We start from the raw sequence: 20,646 nt of genomic DNA, 5'->3' as shown, positions 1-20,646 counted from the left end.
CGGCGAACTACAGATGAAAACAAATCTTAAATTGAAGTAGTTGTAAATACTGATGTTTAATGCTTTTCTTTTTATTTGTGTGCAGCACATTTTGACTTATGTCTTAAAATATACTTTTCCACCTACTTCACGAATATAAACTATTTTGTGGTGGTTTATAATCCTAATAAATGCATTAAGTGCAACATTGAAAAAGTGAATAATTTCAAGGGATATGAATAGTTTTGCAAGGCACTGTAAAAATAATTATGCTAAACAAACCAAACAAATGCAAATGTGAAGTCCTGTGCAGTAAAAAAAAATATTAAGGACAAAATTAAGGTGAAATATTTCTTTAAAAAAAAATAACAACACCTTGATACCTTTAAGGCTGCATGTTAAATGTCACATTAGATTGGCATAGATCTCATCTTGACCATGGAGGCAAGTTCTTGTTTGGTGGCACGTTCATACCTCCTCTGTCTCATCCTGGAGACACAAAACAACGGCAACATGTAAATTCTCAGTCTTAGAGTCACTGTGCAGAGCAGACGAGTGTGTGTCTCTTACCATACAACGAAAATGAGGGAAAGGACGGTGGTAAGTATAAAGACTGAGAACAACACCAGGAGGATCACCAGACCCATGTTTCCTTCGTCCCCTTGTACGACACCTGCGTGTGAAGGAGGCAAGAAAACGTGGGATGTAAGCAAAAACACGTGGGCAGATGCAGAGTAGCAGAAATAAAAAAAATATAAAAATGAGAATGTGTTTATTGAGGAAAATTGGGAACATAAAAGCAAGTGGATGCAGAGAGACGAGATTTCTCACATTTCTAGTTTGTTGTTTACGGACTGGATGCGCATGGGAACCAAAAAACGAAGAGAGAAACTGCTCGTGTGGTCTCGGGTGTAATTACTCCCTGGCTAGAAGGCAATCTGAGGGGTTGCTATCCCAGCTTTTACACAAACATTCCCTGATTTACGCTCATAGGTGGGAACAGAAGGCGTACACACAAACAAACAAAAACAAAAGTCCTGTTTGAAATGGAGAAACCACACTTCATACACAAACTTAAAAATGAAATAAACTACTGGTAACATGTAAAAAAAAATAAAAAAATAAATAAAAAAGATTGTTTTGAGCACATTTTCAGTCCCGCTCACTTTCAGCCTCGGGTATTCGGTGAATCTCTGGTTTTTGTCTTGCATGTGGGTGTTTGTGTATACTCCTTGCAGGTGCCCGGCATGTGTACAGTTTAGAGGGCATGTTTTGCAACTGCGGGGTGCTTTTAACTCTGTTTTGGCCCTTGTATATATGTGCTACTATCTACTTAAGTTTTCATCCAGGGCCCAAAATCACATTGTGAAAAACATGACACCCTGTAGGAGCAATTTACCACAATTATATGTAATTTGGGAATGAGGCCAAGCTAAAACTACGTGTTTGGGCCTATCTAGAATGTAATGACTGTAAATAATGCCCTCTGAGATTTCTGCTGCATTAATGACTGATTAGGCATTTTTATGCTGACAAAACAAACATAGCAGCTATGAAACTGATTATCCAATAGTGTTCTTTGATATCCGGCCCATAGTTAAGAACACAAGACCCAAAACAAGACTAGGAATGACAAAAGCTATGCAACACAATCTGTTATTTTAGAAATGGTTCACGTATCAAGGCATCATTTAAAGTCTGTGAAATATAAACACACGTAGGCAGAAAGCTAGAAAATGTGCAGGAAAACACACGAGCACACTGTTAAAGGAGGGAAGGTACAAACATGACAGCTGGCATTTTTTTTTTTCACCTTTTTGCTCTGCCTTACCGTGGGTCTTGGGCGTAAACGTTTCCGGTTGTGTGCTGAAGATATCAAAGAAGTCTGGGTACTCTGAAGAGTCGGGGACGGTGGAGGCTGCAGCGCGAACAAACACAAGACGCACGCTCAGCTGTCAAAAAGATCTCGTGACAAAAAAAAACTCAAAATAAAAAACGTACAGTCGAAGCTAATTAAACCTAACAAATCATGCTTGCGTGTTTCTGGCAGTGCATCAGATGCAGATGTAATTAACGCCAGCTCATTTCCAGTACATCACAATTTATCCGGCTTTATTGCTTTCTCTAGCCAAACCGTCTAGCATCTGTGCTGAACGGTTTTACGCTTCCCTGGAGCCGACTGACAGAAGCAGAGCTACCTTACAACCGGCGCCACCGGACCCTCAGACAGCCGACGGCAGGCATGGTGGGTAAACTATCTTGCCCAAGGATGAACACCTAGGTCCTACACCGCCCCACATCTAATACGTATTCATGTACCATTTAGATCCATAGAAAGTTTCACTATCCACTCATTAACTAGACCTATTTAGAACTAATTTGATAATTTGACTATGTTTGCAACCACAAATATTTGTGAAACTTCCATTCATGTAAAAAAAAAAAAAAAGTGGGTTTACTGTCCTACATTGCAAGGGTATGAAGAGACTCAGGGGGCTCCATTCACTCCACTGGCTGTCCATGGCCACGTCGTCACGGGCTCGAACCTGAAGCTGGTGGGGGTGGCCTGCGAGGGCGTCGAATATTTCAACTTCTTCCTTTGTTGTCGAGATCTGTTTTCAAAGAGAAAAAAAAAGAGAAGATGCTGTTGAATGCAAAGTAATAACGTTTTTTAATGTTTGTGGTTTGAACTTGCTTTATTGGTAATTATGCTGCTGGATTTGTACACTGGCCTTGGGGGCTCCGAAAAGGTGCTTTTAAATGAAATGTATTGTTAATATAGAGAAAAGCGGTAGAAAGGTGGAGGTGTTGAGAGTTCATAAAAATCAAAGAAAACTAGATTTCAGCTTCTTATTGAAACAAAAAAAGCACTGTTTGGGTTTTTATAAAGTTGTATCACGACTTCTTTTAAGTACAAAATATTTTGTTTTCAATTATCTAATTTGCATACAGGTAAATTCACCATTTTGTATCTTTGTAGTTTAGTTTCTTTTGCACCTAGGTTATGGTGTAGAAAGGGACTTCTTCTGAGAACCATACGTCAATCACGGCCGCTTTCTAGAGTTTGTCTCCTATTACGCCATAAGGATAAAAGATTTCTATTGTTTTATCTTTTATTTTTATTCACTGTACTTCGCACATCAATGCTTGCTTTAACCTCAAGTCAAGTAACAAAGCTGTGTCCATGTCAGCTGAGTAGGTTCCTATCAAAATGGCACATGCTTTAAAGAACAGGGGAAAAAAGTTAAGTTGCTTTCTTGTGATTTTGTAGTTATATTTGTATGGTATAATTGTGGACCACAGTTTATTATAGCGTGTGCGTCCATTATGTTTATTGTCTTCTTTGATTTACTTCATTTTTTTAAAATTTTTTTTTATGGAAGTAATACTTTAACTCAACAGCTGTTTTAGAGGCTATTCTTTCTGACCGGGTCTTATAAATAGGGGCTGGAAGGGGATTCCCGCCTCCATCCTGTATCAGATGTTCATGAACGATGTTAACATCATCTGAGCCAGAAAGTCAGTTTGGAATGTGCTATCCAGAGGATTGTTATGTAAATCGCATTTTTTGGTGTCAACTGTCCAGGTTTGTATGACGATGTCTTTCAAGGTATTTTAATAATTTCTTTAAATTCTTCTGCGCTTACATGTTATGTAACATTTTGTTATGTAACTGTTAAACGCAGCCCTGGCACCATAACCTTTTACTGGAGAGTGTGAAAAAAAATTAAAAACAAAATCCGCTTCCAGTGAATTATTTGACCCTCCATCTTAACTTACAGTGAACCTCCATAATTTCGAGGCACTGGCTTCGTTTTACCTACCTCTGACCAGTACGAGGAGCCCAGTGGTCTGTATCGAATCTGAAACATTAGAGGAAACGATTGTCCGTCTGGCCAGGAAGAGGGAATGCTCCACGAAACCTTTAGATATGTTGGATATCCTTCCACTTCATGCACAGACACAGACTGTGGAGGGTCTGGTTTCACTGCAAAAGCACACATAACTGAAAGGTTAGAAAGTTAAAAATCCACATATTCCTTTTTTTAAATTATGTAGAAGAAAAACAAACAAACAAAGCACTCCTTTAGCAAGAGTAAAAACAGCTTTTCAGCTTTGATGGACAGAGCAAACCTAATTTAATACCAGGCAGTGTTTCCTATAGTTGGTAAACCAAGAAAGCTGCCTGTTTCAGATGTGATTTAGTTATTTGAGACACTTATGCTCTTTAAAACCAAAAGCAAAACTTTCTCACGCAGCCTTACAAAGCTCATTTAGCCTGATATGGACGTAAGTTGTCTGGGACCCAAGAGCGTTGGTCTCTGTGACTGCAAGTGTATGGATGGTCTGCCAAAAACGAGGATCTTGTACATCACAGTGCCTGTTGGTGAGGTCCACGATGCACGGCTTCCACTCCTTACCCTTTGCCCTTCAAAACAAGATTAAAAGTGTCAACTAAAAACTGTGGAGGGGGTCAAAAATATATATATATAAAAACTTCTGAATTTAAAAGTTCAGGTGCAGTAACTGGGTTTTACCTGAAGGAGGCGTTGTAATTGGCTGGCAGGAAGGTTTTTACAGAGTCCCTCCAGGAGCAGCGAACATGTGTGTGATTGGGTACTTGGCAGGAAATGCTCAGCAGCCCAGGGGGATCTGACAAATAAGAGCGTGCCCATTATGAACAAAAATAATCAGGAGACGTTAAGAGCAACAGAAGGCAAAAAAAACTCCCAGTTCCTCCGAAGGAAGCTCACTCGGAAGGCCCTTCCTGTTTCAGACAGTAACAGGATGTGGAGGACTTTAGATGGCCGATAAGGCCCTGTTCCTCTTAGGACTAGGAGCTCGGTTCCATTCATCACTACTTCATATGTATTCTTGCTATAAACGGAAAACTTTTACAAGTGTTGAGAACTCATTCATTAGAAAATATGAATAACTAATACGAAAAGGTAAAAGACCAAAGGTTTTAAAATGAACGCTCTTCCCTAAAATATTTAAAAACACGCTGCTCACAAAAATTAAAGGAACACTTTCTAATCAGAGCGATTTTGATCTGGTCAGTTCGGTAGTTAATCAGTGTCAGCTGCTCTGGTTTTGGTGATAACTAAAAAAAAAAATACTGCTTTTCAGTAGTTTTCCATTTGACCATAGCTAGAATCACTAACTTGTAGCATGAAGCGATATCTGGACCCTACAGAGGTTCCACAGGCAGTCCAGCACAATATGTGCCACTGCCAGAAGGTTTGCCGTGTCTCCCAGCACGGTCTCAAGAGCATGGAGAAGATTCCAGGAGAGCTGGAAAGAGCTCTTTGGAGTTCCCTAAACCATTTGCAGGACCAGCATCTGCACTACTGTGAAAGGAGGACAAGGATGAGCACAGCCAGGGCCCAACAAAGTGAACTTAAGCGGGCACATGAGGTCAGACAAATATGCAGGTGCCAGCCCATTTTGGCCCTTCCTCTCCTGGGGTCCATCCACAGTCAGCAGGTTGCACCTCAGACTGACGATCTGGGAGGAGATACCCCAGGACACCATCGTCATCTCATAAGGAGAATGCCGCAATGTTGTCAGGCGTGCATACAAGCACCTGGGGGCCAGAAAAACTACTTAGTGCCATTCTGTGTGCTATGAGAGCTGCACAGTACAGCAGAGGAAGGGTGGTGAGAACAGCACAGGGGATTGTGGGATGCCATCTACAGAATTTAGACTCACTTTATGCAGCACGAGTCCAGAGAAGGGCCAGACGCATCCCCATTGATCCCACCCACCCGGGCAATGCGCCGTTTCACCCACTTCCATCAGGTAAACGCTTCAGAAGCATCAAATCCAGCACTAATAAGCTCAGAAACAGCTTCTTTCCCAGAGCTGTGAGGGCCTCCCCCCCGCAGATAAGTTTGCAGCTCATAGTGTTACAATCACACTACTGCTATTGTCTATTTGCACACTTATTCTCAGGGAATATCAAATTGCATACTACTGTAAATGAAGCCTTAAGATGGCTTCACAAAAACTGCTAATTAATTGAAGGAGGGATTCATTCCTGTAACATTACAGCAGTTCGTGTTGTTCACAAAGGGACTGATACCAGATTCTTGGTCCTGTACACACCAAGTCTGTTGTGTCTGTTATCCGTGTACATCCTAAGCCGGTGTCTGCCTCAAAGGAAGTATCAACATGGTAACACATGGTGTCAATACAAGGTCCTTGATTCTTTTTAGATTTAATGTGTTTTCAAAGCAGTTCATCGTCATTTTACTGCTAATGCACAGAATATTTTGTAAACAACATGGCCAGTGCACGACGTGGCGTTGCTAAACTACTGAGCTTTTCCCACAGCCGCTCTACCACATACGTATGCTTTAAGCTGTAACATTGCAGTATGTTCTTGCTGTATGATCGGGGTCCTTGGCCTAAGTTTAGTGTCTTTTTCAGCCTCAAATAAGTTTTCTTTCTCCTTTGCCCAGTATTCCGCTCTAGCCAGCCATCCACTCTGATTAGCTTTCTTGTCCCCACCAAATAAAAACAAACCCGTATCAAGATGCTGGCCCCAACATAGTTCACCTTGATTACCATGGCAAGGGGGATGTGTGCTTTGCTTGATGGCCAAAAACGTACATTTAAGCAGAACTCCTTCCAAGCTTTTGACGTGTCCCCTGCATGACTCCATCCCTGACCTGTTTGGTGTGCTATTTAGTCTTCATGATTTGGGCGCCAATCTTCTCAAACAACCCTCTCTGTTCCTTATAGCAAGGCTGCATCTCTACAGAGATTACGCACCGATAGACTCAACTCCCTCATTAAGAGACTTCTGTAAGCTGCAGATTCTGCTGAAATGTATTTATCACTGTGAGAGTAAAGGGTAGGGGTGTAAATCACCAGCTTTATCGCGATACGATGTGATATCGATTTGTTTCGATGGCGATACGATATTTGCAGATATCACAAAGTCTGTTACGACTTCCGACTGATGCGATCTATATGATGCAATACCATCTGCCCATCTAACACTATTAATTACATTGATATCAACTCACAAAAAAAAAAAAACTAATAGTATTTGACCATTTTATTTCTAACCAGGCATTTAAATCAAAAACAAACGTCTTCTAATTTTAAAATAATAATTAATAACAGATCAACTCTTCAATTTAGTTCCATGCCTTGTACATTTCAAAATAAAGGTGCATCTTAATAATGACGATATGGATCGATATTTTGATTTTGCATCGATGTAATTGGATCATTAATAATTTAATTGATATGTCGATTTGGATCCATGCATTGTTACAGCCCTACTAAAGAGGGCTGAACAGAAATGCACATCACAAATTTGAGATTTTTTTTATTTACAACAAATTCAAAAAAAGAACTTAGCATTATTCTTCCACTTCCCGACTAGGCACTACTTTCACTCAGCCTATCACATCATAAAATACATTGAAGTTCAAGAGGTATGAATAATTTTGCAAGTCACTATACATGTACGGTAGTCCCCTTGAACTCCTAAACTTAAGCGATTCTAAAGAAGTCAAAACGTCACTTACGGCCCAGTCTGAGCCTGACGGAATGGAGGAGGAGCCCGCTGTCGTCATAGCAGCTGTAGTTGCCCTGTGCTGATTGGTCGACACGAAGCAGGGCCAACTTCCCGTCTGATGTCACTTGGTGCCACGGCAGCACCGAGCTGTGGTTGTGACGCCACACTACAGGGATACTAGACAGAGGTACGTTCATCACTGATGGTTTTGTCAGTAAATGATGTAGCAGTTTTCATTTTAAAGTGTGTTCTTTGTCATTTTTGCCACAGTAAGCACAAGGATAAAACTTCCTCTGAGTGCTTGTATTATGCTGGTCTTCCTACCTGATTTGTGACTTCCCACATGCCAGTGTCACGTTGGAATCCAAACGCCCAAACTGCACGTCCGACACTGCAGACACAGGCGACGCATAAAACATTAAAGGACATTTCATCCTAGCTTTCAGAATGTGCACAGTGAGCAGTCTGACATACAACGTGTCTGTATTGTCTCCGTTAATGTGAGTGAAGCGCCACCGCTAACAGTCCAGTCAGCAGAGTTACAATAACATGACCATACACGGTCCGGGAGCTGGCGGACGGCAGGCTGAGGAGTCTTTGGCAGGCACCATAAAGCTGCTCCAGAGTGTTTGTGTTTTATCTTTTAAAGCTGGTTGTAGTCAGTTTTGAAATATTGTCTTTCACGTAAATCGACACTGAGACCATGTTAATAGTAAAGGGACCAAGGAAATAAGCTACACTGTTGGTCTCAATAAATGAGAAGGAATGGACTATGATACAAGCTGTTTACTCTGTCTTGTGATTTCAGCATTCATATATATATATATATATATATGTGTGTGTGTTTTTGTTTTAACAATAAGAGTAAGCCGGCAGCAGGCCATTTAAATATAGATATTTCTGGAGCTTTGAAGAAAACAAAGCTAAGCCTTATTTATTTATTTCAAATATGTTTTTTAAAACAAATATGTTTTGTAATTAGTAATAGCGATGACAAAGATTTATAGCGTCTTTGGGCACCACTTTACAATAAAGCTCCCTTTATAGAGGCTTATAAATGGTTTGTAAACATATAATTAAATCTCTAAACACTTTATAAATCATTAATAACTGTTTATTATGCATTAATAAAGCGTGAGAATGAGACAAACCTGGCCCTTTTCTTGCCAAATAGTGAGACAAATCAATAGTTGGCTTAAATGTTTCAAATTCTTTATATTTCCTCTAGAGTTGCTATGCTAAATATTTCAGTTATGTTTACAAATGCTTATTACAAGGTTATATTTTAGACTAAAATATTTAGTATAGCAGCCTATATATAGAAATATATATAGGCTCCAATAAAAATAAAAGGAAAAGATAAAAACCTGCTAATGTTGAATAACTTGCAGAGTTAAAGTACTTTTTTATCTTTTCCTGTCTTTCTATCAGCTACTCCTTATTCATAACCATAACCTAAATCCACATTTAAAAACTGTTATCAATTCGAAATAGTAAAGATCTTCAAATTTAAGGTATAAATTACAACTAGTGAACAGATAATCAGCTCATTGACACAGTATTAAGTTTAATTAATCTCAAACTTTTACATGAACGGAACAGGAAGTGCTTTTATTTGATCAATTTCAGCCAGAAGGGTCCCTTATAACGTCGCAGGTAGCTCAGCAGCAAGAGAACAGCGGAGGTAAGTTGTGTTTATTTTTTCACTTTATAAATCCAAAGTAATTTAATACAGCATTCAGTTGGGAAAGAAAATCAAATGCTCATGATTATGAAGCAAAGCAAAGTTTTCAAACCTATAGTTCATTTACTTTGGGCGGAATCAGTTAAAGAGTTGATAACTGGTAACTTTTCCAGGTGCTTTAGTTTCTTTTCACACAGGAAACTCCAAACAACCTGGTCAGATGGAAGTGAGGTGGGAGTACCAGTTGTAAACACAGGAAGCAGATGTGTTCTGAGCTAGTACACACTGGGAATGTAATTGTATATTTTTTTTCTTTCTTGGCCCTGTCTCATGCAAAACCGTCTGAGAAGTATAGCCCACTGATCGATTTTTGAGAAAACCTTCTGAAAGTTGCACAAGGCTTTGTGGTTTAAGAAAAAGCCCCCCCCCCCCCATTGTTTATTAGTCTGTTTAGTCTGCTGCATCCCACAATGCAATGCATTGGCTAGAGAAAGGCGTTTGGCCCGGGTTTGGAGTGTACAGCTGGTAAGCTGTGCCGGATCAAGATCGGATCACATTCACACCATAAGCAAACCGCTCTAGAGCATGTTTGGTTGTTTTGGTCTGCACCTTAGTGCAATTTCCATGTTCACATCTAAGCAAAAGAACCACATAAAGGGGGAAACAAACCAGAATGCATTTTAAATGGACCTAAAACCCCAAGTGTGGGATGAAAAAAACATTAGTTACCATACAACTCAATCTTAATCTAACATGACCAAAGCTACAATAAAAGTTACATCTATATTAAGAGTTTTCACACATCCGTACAAAGCCAGGACTGTATTTTGTCAACACTAAGAGCGAATCAGGTAAAGCACTGTACTGTCATGACAATCTGCAATTTAAAGCAACTGTTTTGAATCGTTTCAAGGATTGATATGGAACTGTTAACGAAAGCATCCAGAAAAAAGCCAAATGCAACTTAACTGCAAAGCTCAACATCACTAACATTTGATGAAATCTTCAATGTCAGTGCTTGCCAAGTCAAATAAAATCGAAGAAGGGTGTTGATTTAAAGGAATAGCAAGTGTAGTGTTTACTTGGCCAAATATTTGTGGTGGATGTAGTGATTTGCAAAGACGATATTCTATCTGGTGTATGTGAGCGTATTTGACCACATGTTTAACTTGGCTTCGTAACGTCAAAGCTGGCATTTACGACAGATCTAGGGGGAAAAAAAGAAAGAAAAAAAATACCCAGCATCATTTGGGCTGCCAGTGTGCCACGCAAACAGCTTCATTAATTCACAACCTCAGCCACTGAGGCATGCATACTCCCCGCTGGCCTCCCTTACCATAGCAACAAACAAGCTACCCCTAGTAAAAGTTTTAACCTTTCTTTCTATAGGTTATTCTTTTTTAGAAAAGCTTTTTTTATTGCTATTAATACATCAAACAGTGTTCAAGGATCTACCGTGAGCCTGAATTAAACTTGTATTTCATATGCTCAGTATGAATGTTTACCACAGATCTTTTACATACTTGGTTTTTGCTCGATTTAACTTTTTTCTTTCTTTTTGATTCCTTTTGCGGTGGATGGCTGCATGAAATGAAATGGTGGGAAATTAGCTTCACAGGGACTTTGTGGTTGCATTTTGATTTCAGAGAGCGAGGGATGAATGTTGAAAGGGGAGGAGAACAATAAGCCCTACTGAGACTTTCTGAAGCTGTAAATAATTATGTGGGATTGTAAGAAACAACTGATCACATAAAACCACAGCTATGGTCAATAAACGATGGATGTTGTTAGGTCATTCCAAGAAAATGGCATTAGGTAGTAAAAAAGGAAATTAGTTCATTAAAACTGATTTCTGGTTGACCTGAAAATTAAACAGAAGAAGAAAAATACTTAGATCTTTGAGTGCTGCATCTGCCCACCACTCTTAAAATAGGTCAATCTGAAAATGAGCTAAATCTGTTCACCTACTGAGCAATTGTTAAATTCTTTATCTCCTAATATAAAAATCATTGTAGCAAATGAATAACAATTTAGCCAAGTTTCATTCAGTAGGTTTAGGGCTGAGATCACAAAGTGTAACACGTACAGATAGTACACACTAGAAGCAAGGTATTACTGAAGTTATTTTACTTGCATGAAACCTAACGAATTATCTGCGAAATTGCAATTATACTGTTTTAAAGTAAATACTGCTTTTTATTTCAGAGTGGAAATAAAGCTATTTAACAGCCACCACAAATTACGTTCATTAGCAAGATGTAAGATTTTTTTTGCTATAAATTCAATAGGAATGGGTCAAAGATGTTAAGTAAAATTAATATTCCAATTACTTTATCCAAATCCACAGTTACATTTTACTGTCAATGACTTATGCAGTGTGGATTTGTTTGTCCCATTGCTGGCCACTCTCCCTTTTATTGTTTCACTTTCTTCATCAGTCTTTCCATCTCCTGAGTCTTTTTATTCAGGGCCTTTCTCAACAGTTTTAACTGCATTTTCTTTTTTTTCCCCTTTACACCAGTTGAAATTCACCCAGTCCATCCTCCCCCTTTTTCTGCATTCGTGTGTGTGTGTACCTGGGGCCATGGTGCAGCACAAAGAGTTGGCTGGTCTGAATGTGTGTATTCATGTTTTATTGGCAGTGAAGTACATTATTCCCCAAACCCGCAGCGTTCCACTCATATCTGATTCTGCCTCTGGCAGGAGCACCCCGACATGTGCGCAAGCACACACATACAGACATAAAACCGCAGATCCATTCGTAGACCAACACACACACGTCCACACAACACTGTGCACAGAACGGCTCCAGGTTCTTCTTAACATTAAAATCAGATGGCAACGCAGATGCAGAAACTGCAAGCTGGATGAAACTTGGTACTTTCAAAAACAATAAAACGGACTGAGGAGCTGCAGAAGACTAGATTGGACAGAGAACGGGAACTTTTGACAGCCACATATGAAGGCTGAAGATTTTCATTTTGTTCAATGGTTAATAAAACTACAGCAACAAAGGCAGAGAGAGAGAGAGAGAGAGAGAGAGAGAGACTTTAACAATAGCACTCTTGTTTTCCGACTGCAAACATAAACTGTTGAAGTTAAAGGAAAGTTTTCATCCAACCATAGACCAGATTAGACAGTACATCAACTAAAGTGCATCTCTAAAGACCTTATTGAGTCACAGCTTATTAATCACCTGGACTTAAAAGTGCAATAGTTGTATAGTTGATATATACAGCTTTAATGAGTGTAGTTGCTGACAAAAAGCACCTGGCAGCAGAAGCTTACTATAGACTTATTTTAGCAAGATTTGATTTTGCCACTAAAAAAGATAGAAGCCTTAAAACCAAGCATTGTGTTGAAAACAGAAGAATAAGGAGTTAAAGCACTCAGTCTTTATTATAATCAGTTGTTATTGTTATTTTTTTGCAGTTTTTATCTCAGTAATAATCTTCTTGGACAACCTGGACTGCAGTAAATGGTAAGCGTATAAAGTCCAATAAACCTGCATCCCCACTCTGCTAATGCATAATTTTCTTAGCCAATCATATTAGGGTTCCTACTAGTTTTTCACATCAAGATTCCACATCTTCAGACTGAACTTAGCAGAGTCTCTATTGGTTTTACAGTATGTCTAATTTTAAAAGTTTAAATACCAAATCAATTTCCTGTGGGTATTTATGTTGAAGTTATGCTTTAAGTACAAAACTAGCAAACCACTGCACACTGCCAGAAGGACAAACGGATGGATGGATGGATCCACAGATGCATGGTTGCATGGTGGGTTGGACTAATAAATGGATGAATAACAACACTGATAAAGGGATAGATAGACAAAATATTTAGACAACTGAAATAAAGTCTTTTTTTTTGGTACTATATTTCCTATTTCCACCCAGAAAAGACCTAAATTCAGTTATTTTTACCAACCGCGTAAAACAACAAACCAGGAGTGGGGTTACAGGCCTTGATGCCTGCAACAGATTTATATAATAGAGTTCAACATACCACAATAGCCAAAGAAACAGCACTGGAAGCGTGTAAGGTAGTATTGTGACTGCCTCCTTGCCATGACCGTTGTAATGTTTTTAAGATTCATTCTGGTAGAGAGGAAGTAAGAAGCTGACATCCTGGACTACGTTGTCTCTAAAAGACCTTCCCTGCCAAAGACCTCTCACCTACCTTTATAGACTGCATGAAGCTCCGCTCTGGCACCTTGCACGCCATGCAATGACCGGCTTTCTTTTGTCATTTAAAAATGTTCTGTTGGCTGTTTATGATTGGGACTCAAGTTTGGATACATTTGGGCTCAAAAAGGAATCCGTACTCCTGACTCTCATAACAAGGGGAGGTGGTTGCAGCGCCACTTGACAAATGATTAGGAAATGATCTTCCTTTCTTGAGATTTACAAATAATCCTCGCTATCAAAAGGGTTTCACTCAGGTCTGAAAAAAAAAAAAATTATGTGACAAAAGTATAAGTGATAAAGCCTGTTTCTAATCGGGAAATTTACCTGCCAAAAACCAAGAGTTCCCGTTTTCTATTTATTAGCAGCATTTCACCCCCCCCAAAAAAAAACGTCTGCTTTCTTTCAAACATATTCTGTTCTACATCAAATCTTTGTTTCCGTGCTCAGATTTAATGCTTCTAGCACAGATACAGTGTTATATCCTCCTGCTATCCCACAGATCGCTCCATCTCTTCAACTGGCGTGCAAAAATAATGAAGTAATAATGAAAAAGTGCAATATAATAAATAGGACAGACCTGAGCGCAGAGTTTTGGTTCGTGCAGAGAGCAAGGAGGAGAACATATCTGTGCAAGAAGCATTTGATCTGAGCACAACAAGAAAGATTTGACGGAGAACAGAGTATGTTTGAAAAAAAAAGTAGTTTTGTGTGCAAAGACACGGAGCTTTGGTTTTTGGCTTAAAAAAATTCCCCTACAGTTTTCAGAGGGATTCAGAGTGAGAAAAGATAAAAAAAGTAAATACTCACGTTTAGCAGCTGCTACAAAATGACATGTAATTCTTTAAAAGGGGAGAAAAGATCAGGCTGGTTGGAATATAAAATATCTGAACTGTTTTTTTTTTTTTGCTGACAAAGAAATTATCAAGGTTTCTGTTTCGCTTTTTACGCTCACGTGTGTGCACATTCTTGACCGACCGTGCAGAGTGCATGCCTCAGCACCTACACATATTATAAAATGGGTGAGCAAGTTTAGGGACACACGTAATTTGCCAACCAGCTGCGGCACAGAGTAGTATATGTGGAACCTCCGTAGCTTAAAGGGCTGCCTTTCACACCGCAGGGATTGATCGGATTTAGTTGGGTTGACAAATTAGGAAAAAAAAAAATAAATAAACAAAGTTTGCTCCCTCTCCTTTAAAAACAGGCCATTGCTCTTCTTGCTCCGTTGGTCAGGTGGGTAAGTGCACAGTTGTTTCCACACACCTGAAAAAAAACCCACCTGGGTGGGAGGTTCTGCTTAAACTACTATCACATATAGAACCTGACGGTTTCTTTCCAACATCTGCTAAGCTCTTACGCTCCCCCACAACAACATTCTGGACACCAGCTATGACTTTGTCACCCTTGATTCTCTCTCACCAACACTGGGATTTTATAAAAGGCAAACAACAACAAACACATCCGACACAATTGCTTGCTTTTGCATCTCCTTAACTGTATGAGTATATATTGATTAAATAACGGCGGTTTTAAACAGGTTGTTGCGTCATGACTTGAGGCTATTAGCAAAGGTGTGCTGTAAAAATATTAATAAAATCTTAAACTGAAGAAGAGCTCCAAGTAATTATCTGCGGAAGAGGACGGAGCAGGAATAACCGGAAAGATAAAAAAAAAACCTTCAGTAATACATGGTAATGTAACAAATTTGTGTTTTCTTTAAAGAGCTGATCAGCGTTCCTCTAATATGCCTGTTTGTTAACTTTACTGTATGTTACTTGGTCTGACCTTTTATAACCGCTTTTACAAAATGCCAAAAAAAAGCCCCGGGGTGTTCATTAAAGAACGGAACTTTACTGTATTTTACAGTTTCTTTCATTCCTATATTAAGCCTTATATGAGGTCAGTGCATGGAGTGAAAAGGCCTGAAACAGGTCACAGAGGAATGCGTGTCTCCGTGTGTAGTTATGCGTAGCTGTGTGCCCGGACAAAACGTGCTGCCACATCAATTTTCAGAAGAATGCAGCTGTCATTTTTGTTGGCCGAGGCAGTGTGTGAGCACGCGTTACCTTCATCGGTCCAAATCTGAGCCCGGCTGGGACGCAGTGACCAAGACAAAAACCAGATGACTGTCAGACACACGGGGCTGGACAAAAGGCCTGGCATCTAGAAAGACCGAGGGGGTGGGGGTGGGGGGGGGGGGGGGGGGGGAGAAAGAGGTGTTGAGATGATTAAAGGTTATTTAAAATGCATTTTCTACATTCGTCATAGAAAAACGTTCCATAAATCATTGAGATCGCCTGCTTATACTGCTGAACAAAGGCCTGTTTCACAACCTTTAAGGCCTCAGAAGTAGAACAAAAAAAACAGCAGAAGCTCAACACGGAGGGTTTTCAACATCAAAGAACGGACTTTTTAAAGCATTACTGGTATACAACATCTAAATAAGATAAATACAGAAAACTGCATTTTATTAGAGGATAAGTAAATTCTGTGGAGTTGCTTTGACCTTAAATACATTTGAAACCTGCAACGTTTTCATGTTATGAAATTGAAAAGTAGCATATTTATGTCGAACAGCAATGACCTTTTAAAGGAATAGACCTTTTAGAAAACTAGAAATAATGTATATTGAATCGGTTCGACAGTTTTGTTCTCTGTGAAACTGCTCAATGCCGAAACCCAACGAGACATCTTCTTGCGTGGGTCGACCAACACACAGCACGAAGCAGAAAGGCCCCGCTCTTTTCATCTCAACACAAACAGGCTTCCTTTCAATGTCGAACTGCTCTATAATTCACCAAGAGCAAAAAGGAGACAAGATACGAGAAAAGATAGGAGCAGAAGATGAGCGACAGACATTTACTTCAGTAAACATGAATACTTACAACTCCAAATGAATAATAAAGGGATCAAAATAAACAGATTCACCACCAAACCCAACTGCAGACGAAGAGTTTATTTCACTCCGTTTATTCATCCTGTTTGTTACCTTCCTGCCCCTGCAGTCCTGCTGTCTGTACCTTCATAATACATCACAGCTCCTCCGCATTAGTTCATAATCAGCATTAATTGTAGTAATTAGTTATAACTTGTTAACAATAAAAGCAAAAATATGCTCTCCTTTTTGAGGTTTCGTGAACACAGTTAAATCATCCCACAGCCCGCTTAAAACAAACATTAATATATATTAAAAAAAATATTTCAATATCGCACATCCAAACTATAGATGCATGTTTGTGGACATGTTGGAAAAGACTGAGTTTCAGGGGGATAAAAGAATTATATGAAGACCAAACATTTCCTCAACTTTCAGTTAGTAAAGACTTTAAGGATTATTATTGGAATCTAGGACCTACATTACAAAAGTATCTTAGGCTATTGTCACGACTAGTATTTGCGAGATTTAATTACCTGGGTAAGTTAGGTGTTATTTTCACCAATTAAGTTGCTGTTTAATGCAGTTTTGGTCTCACATAAAAAAGTAAATGCAAGACAAAATACAGTGTAGATAGAAAAGAAATACATTTACACACATAAATATAGGATGCTAATAGCATACAATTAAGACCTAATATGTAAAATAAAGATGTAACAAAAATCCTATAAAGGTCAAAATTGGAGACTAATTAGTTACAAGACGTTTTAGGACACAACAGAAACTTGCAAAGTAGAAAGGCTTCTACCTTAATTGCATCGGTGTAGGCATGGGTCGGTTACCAGTATGAAGGTAAGCCAAAACTTTAAAAGAATTACACCTTTCAGATATTCCATCACACCGTTCCTACAGTTTGAACTTTATTTTCAACTTTATTTTGGGATTTTATTGGGAAGATAGATAAGGCACCAGAGTGTCGGCCCCTACAGAGCTTGGAGTAAGACCTGTTGCTGCAAACTGCTGATCACAAGGCAGAAAGACGGCTGCTGAAATTGTCAAAATACCTCTAAAATTGGTGGTGTGGTGAGCTCAACCACATTCTCTATCATTCACAAATTAAGAAATAATTTGGACATTAAATGTATTAAGTTAAGAAAGCAACATAGAGAGCTCTGTAATTGTATGTTTTAACTGATTGTGGTTTCAGTATTGAATTATATGATTGACTGATTGTTTTTCTCTTTCTAAAAGGATCAAGTACTTATGTATTGAATACATGAAGCAATATGTGTCTTAGTGCAGACAGGATGAGTAGAAAATAGAATTATCATATTCAGTGAGAAGGATGTTGTCCATCTATAACAGAAGAGGAACCAGACCTTTGATTCAACCCGCACTGGTGAGTGGGGTAAAAGAGTCGAAGGGCCCTTGCAATGGTCAGAAAAAGGGAACTAGACCTTGAGCTCAACCGACAAATGAGGAACTCGCTGCCTAGGGTCACGGTCAAACGGAGATGAGAGAGGTGATGCTGTTCGATGCAGAGGGAGGGTGTGAAGCGCTGCAACCTCCCAGCGGTTCTTTCACCAGATAAAGGAAAGGTGATTTGGGTACTCGTGGCTCAGATTCCCATCTCAGAAGACATGCAGCGCGGAGCAGAAGAGAAGAAGACCCAAGACGGAAGGACGATCGTGGAGCCAAAGGAAGAACACGGCGCCCGTGTCTCTGAGAACCGCCGAGACTGAGTCAGATTATCTATTTTTCGTGTTTTTCCACAATTCGGGGCCAACGATCTGCAAATCCTGTCAAGAAGAACTGCTGCGGTTTTGACCTGGTTGATGAGAAGATCCTAGATGTCCAGACAATGCGAGTTGCATCCATGAGATGTCAGCTCTGCAGTTAAACCAACCTCTCAAGCCAAGGAGACGCACCTCAGGCACGGACATCAAGGCAGAGACTCAAGGCGTGAGTCTTTGTGAATGGGGCATTAACGGGACATTGGGGTTGACATCAAGAGAAGGCACGTTGTTCGGCTGAACAACTCCTTATCCAGCAATCAAAGTCACTTTGGGATTCCATCTGGGGTTCGGGTCAGTTTGCTCCTCTAAAGTTAAAATCCTCTCCTGAACATATTAGTAAGCAGTCTTAGATAAGAGATAGGACGTTGATTAAATATTACATTGTAATCTGTTAAATTGCTTAATGCTGTTTCTAATCCCCTGCTAAAGCGTGCTAATTAAAGAAGCATATAAAATTTTGTTCGAAGTTGTGGACATTCAATTTTTGAGTCAACATTTTTCCGAGTTCTTCTATGATTGTAAAATAGTCATGGTGCATGGTTCTAGAAATATTTTGGAGGTCTTAAGAGGTTGCCTGTAGCCCAAACTTTAAAACAACACCCTTAGGGACTTTTGAGTCTTTAAAAAATACTGATCGTGTAACAAGTGCTGATTTATAGGAGTAGGAGTCACCGTTAACTAGGGCGGTGGAGGGGGTGTAGGTGGCCTCGGGCTACTAGGTTGCCTGACCTGTCCACTGCAGAAGGGTGTGGCCCTAGGACGAAGGTGGTTAGCTGGTCAGTCGTATCTTACTCATCTAGCTGAAAAGGTCTCACAGGAATTCTAAACAGGGTAATACTCGTTAGATTCAGAGGTCCTTAAAACACCAGCTAGTCTGAGCTTTAACCCAAAATAGGAAGGATGTGGGAAGTGGGGTTTTAGTTCAAAGCCAAAAATCTGACACCAGTCAGTTATTTCCAAACAGAAACATTGTGGACAGTCAAAATGTGGAAACTAAGGGAGCACCACCTTTAACGCGGCTTTAAAACTAAAGTTTGCAAACAACAACAGGCATGTCTGTCCGGCAGCGGACTGCAGGCTAGTTACTCGAGCAGGCACTCAATTCAATTCAATTTTATTTCTATAGCGCCAATTCATGAAACGTCATCTCAAGGCACTTTACAAAATCAAAAATCAATCATATTATACAGATTGGGTCATCGATCAGATAATGCGAAGGTAATAAACATTTGTTTTTCTAAAATGAAAAAAAAGTTAATCTTTTACTTAATGGGCTCTTAAAAACTTACATTTAGCATTGGTGTAGCAGGTATTTTAAAATATATATAAACAAATTAGAAATGGCATTAATTTATTTGCAAAAACCAATATGTTTGATTATTTTTTTCAGCAGTTTAAAGATTACTTTTTAAACAAGAGGGAAAATATCAAGGTAAACATTTATGTTCTACCTCTATGAACTAATGCTGCAAAACAGATATTCTTCTTAGCCATGGATATATGAGAATCTTGTAGTTATCCATTCCTAATGGATGGTAACCTCCATCTATTGTGTAAAACATCTGTGACAGTCACTGCCCAGATGAATAAAGGCACCAAAATTAGATTCTGTAGAACTCTATACCTACAAAGCACTTTGCTCTGATGCTACCTACAAAGATAATCTGAATCTTGAAGCTTTAATTTACAGACACTTGAAATGATCGTTGTGGTTTAGTGAGAATAACTCTCCGACATGCGGTTCATGGCGTCTCGGCCAAACAGAATCATCTGTTTGTATAAGCCTTAAAGTAAACAGGAGAAAGAGGTGTTATGTTTGAGGCTGCCAGCGTCTAAGCAATGCCTCACATCTTAGTCACTGATTAATAGTGTTTTTTTAATGGGTTATTCACAATATTCTCTAAAGATTAATCTCAAGGTAACTTGACAGCAACAAAGGGACAAAATGGAAGCAAAGCTCTTGGTTTGTCATTGTTTTGCCATACGACTTGCCTGAAAACATCACTTTTTTTTCTTTTTTCTTTTTTTTAATCGCCATCATCTGTGAATGTTACACAAAACATTTTGGCACAGTTTGATTCCAATACAGGTCACATTAATTCACTTTGACCCTATTAAATAAACACAGCCTCGTGTATCATGGATTAAGTCACAAAAAGTCATTTTAAACCTTTACAGCCAAGTAGTTTGCAATCAAGAATTGAATTACAAGTTCATCGAGTTACAAAAGACCACTGATCAATCACAGCAGCGGATTATCTCACCTTCTCCTCCAAATAATTCATGCACTCAAGCCAAAAAAGGGAAAACGGCACGGTTCCGACATAAACTGCTTCAAAAATGTTCTTGAAGTCTTTGTCAGCCCCTTGGTGTCTACCGGGCTATGATGTAGCACATTAGTGTTACATTCACCACTTCCACCTCAGAGTACTCAGCAAATTTAAATCTTAGAGCTTTCTCACTCACTTGCTTACATTCCTCTCACGCATCAATCCCACATTTCATTTTTTTCATCTGTTAAACTGTTGCAGAACAAAACTCAGCAGGTAGGCGCCGGTGCAGAGGCCTCGTTCCCATACAGAGTATTC

The 20,646-nt window shown here is 39.3% G+C and overlaps 1 protein-coding gene across 1 annotated transcript in view; it reads right to left on the bottom strand.

Moving 5' to 3' along the window:
• il11ra (interleukin 11 receptor, alpha) overlaps positions 1-20,646 on the bottom strand; it is a 63,690-nt gene that overhangs the window by 7,104 nt on the left and 35,940 nt on the right. Inside the window, exons 2-11 of the mRNA XM_036140100.1 lie at positions 15,454-15,550; positions 7,838-7,904; positions 7,524-7,690; positions 4,518-4,632; positions 4,245-4,408; positions 3,804-3,967; positions 2,447-2,591; positions 1,811-1,897; positions 550-652; positions 363-468 (exon numbers count right to left, since the gene is read on the bottom strand). Coding sequence (XP_035995993.1) covers positions 390-468; positions 550-652; positions 1,811-1,897; positions 2,447-2,591; positions 3,804-3,967; positions 4,245-4,408; positions 4,518-4,632; positions 7,524-7,690; positions 7,838-7,904; positions 15,454-15,550 — 1,188 coding nt within the window. The 3' untranslated portion in view covers positions 363-389. The remainder of the gene's footprint in view (positions 1-362; positions 469-549; positions 653-1,810; positions 1,898-2,446; positions 2,592-3,803; positions 3,968-4,244; positions 4,409-4,517; positions 4,633-7,523; positions 7,691-7,837; positions 7,905-15,453; positions 15,551-20,646) is intronic.

Source organism: Fundulus heteroclitus, chromosome 8 (genome assembly GCF_011125445.2).
Source record: "Fundulus heteroclitus isolate FHET01 chromosome 8, MU-UCD_Fhet_4.1, whole genome shotgun sequence".
Classification (NCBI taxonomy): Eukaryota; Metazoa; Chordata; class Actinopteri; order Cyprinodontiformes; family Fundulidae; genus Fundulus; species Fundulus heteroclitus.
This window is presented reverse-complemented; position numbering and strand designations above follow the sequence as displayed.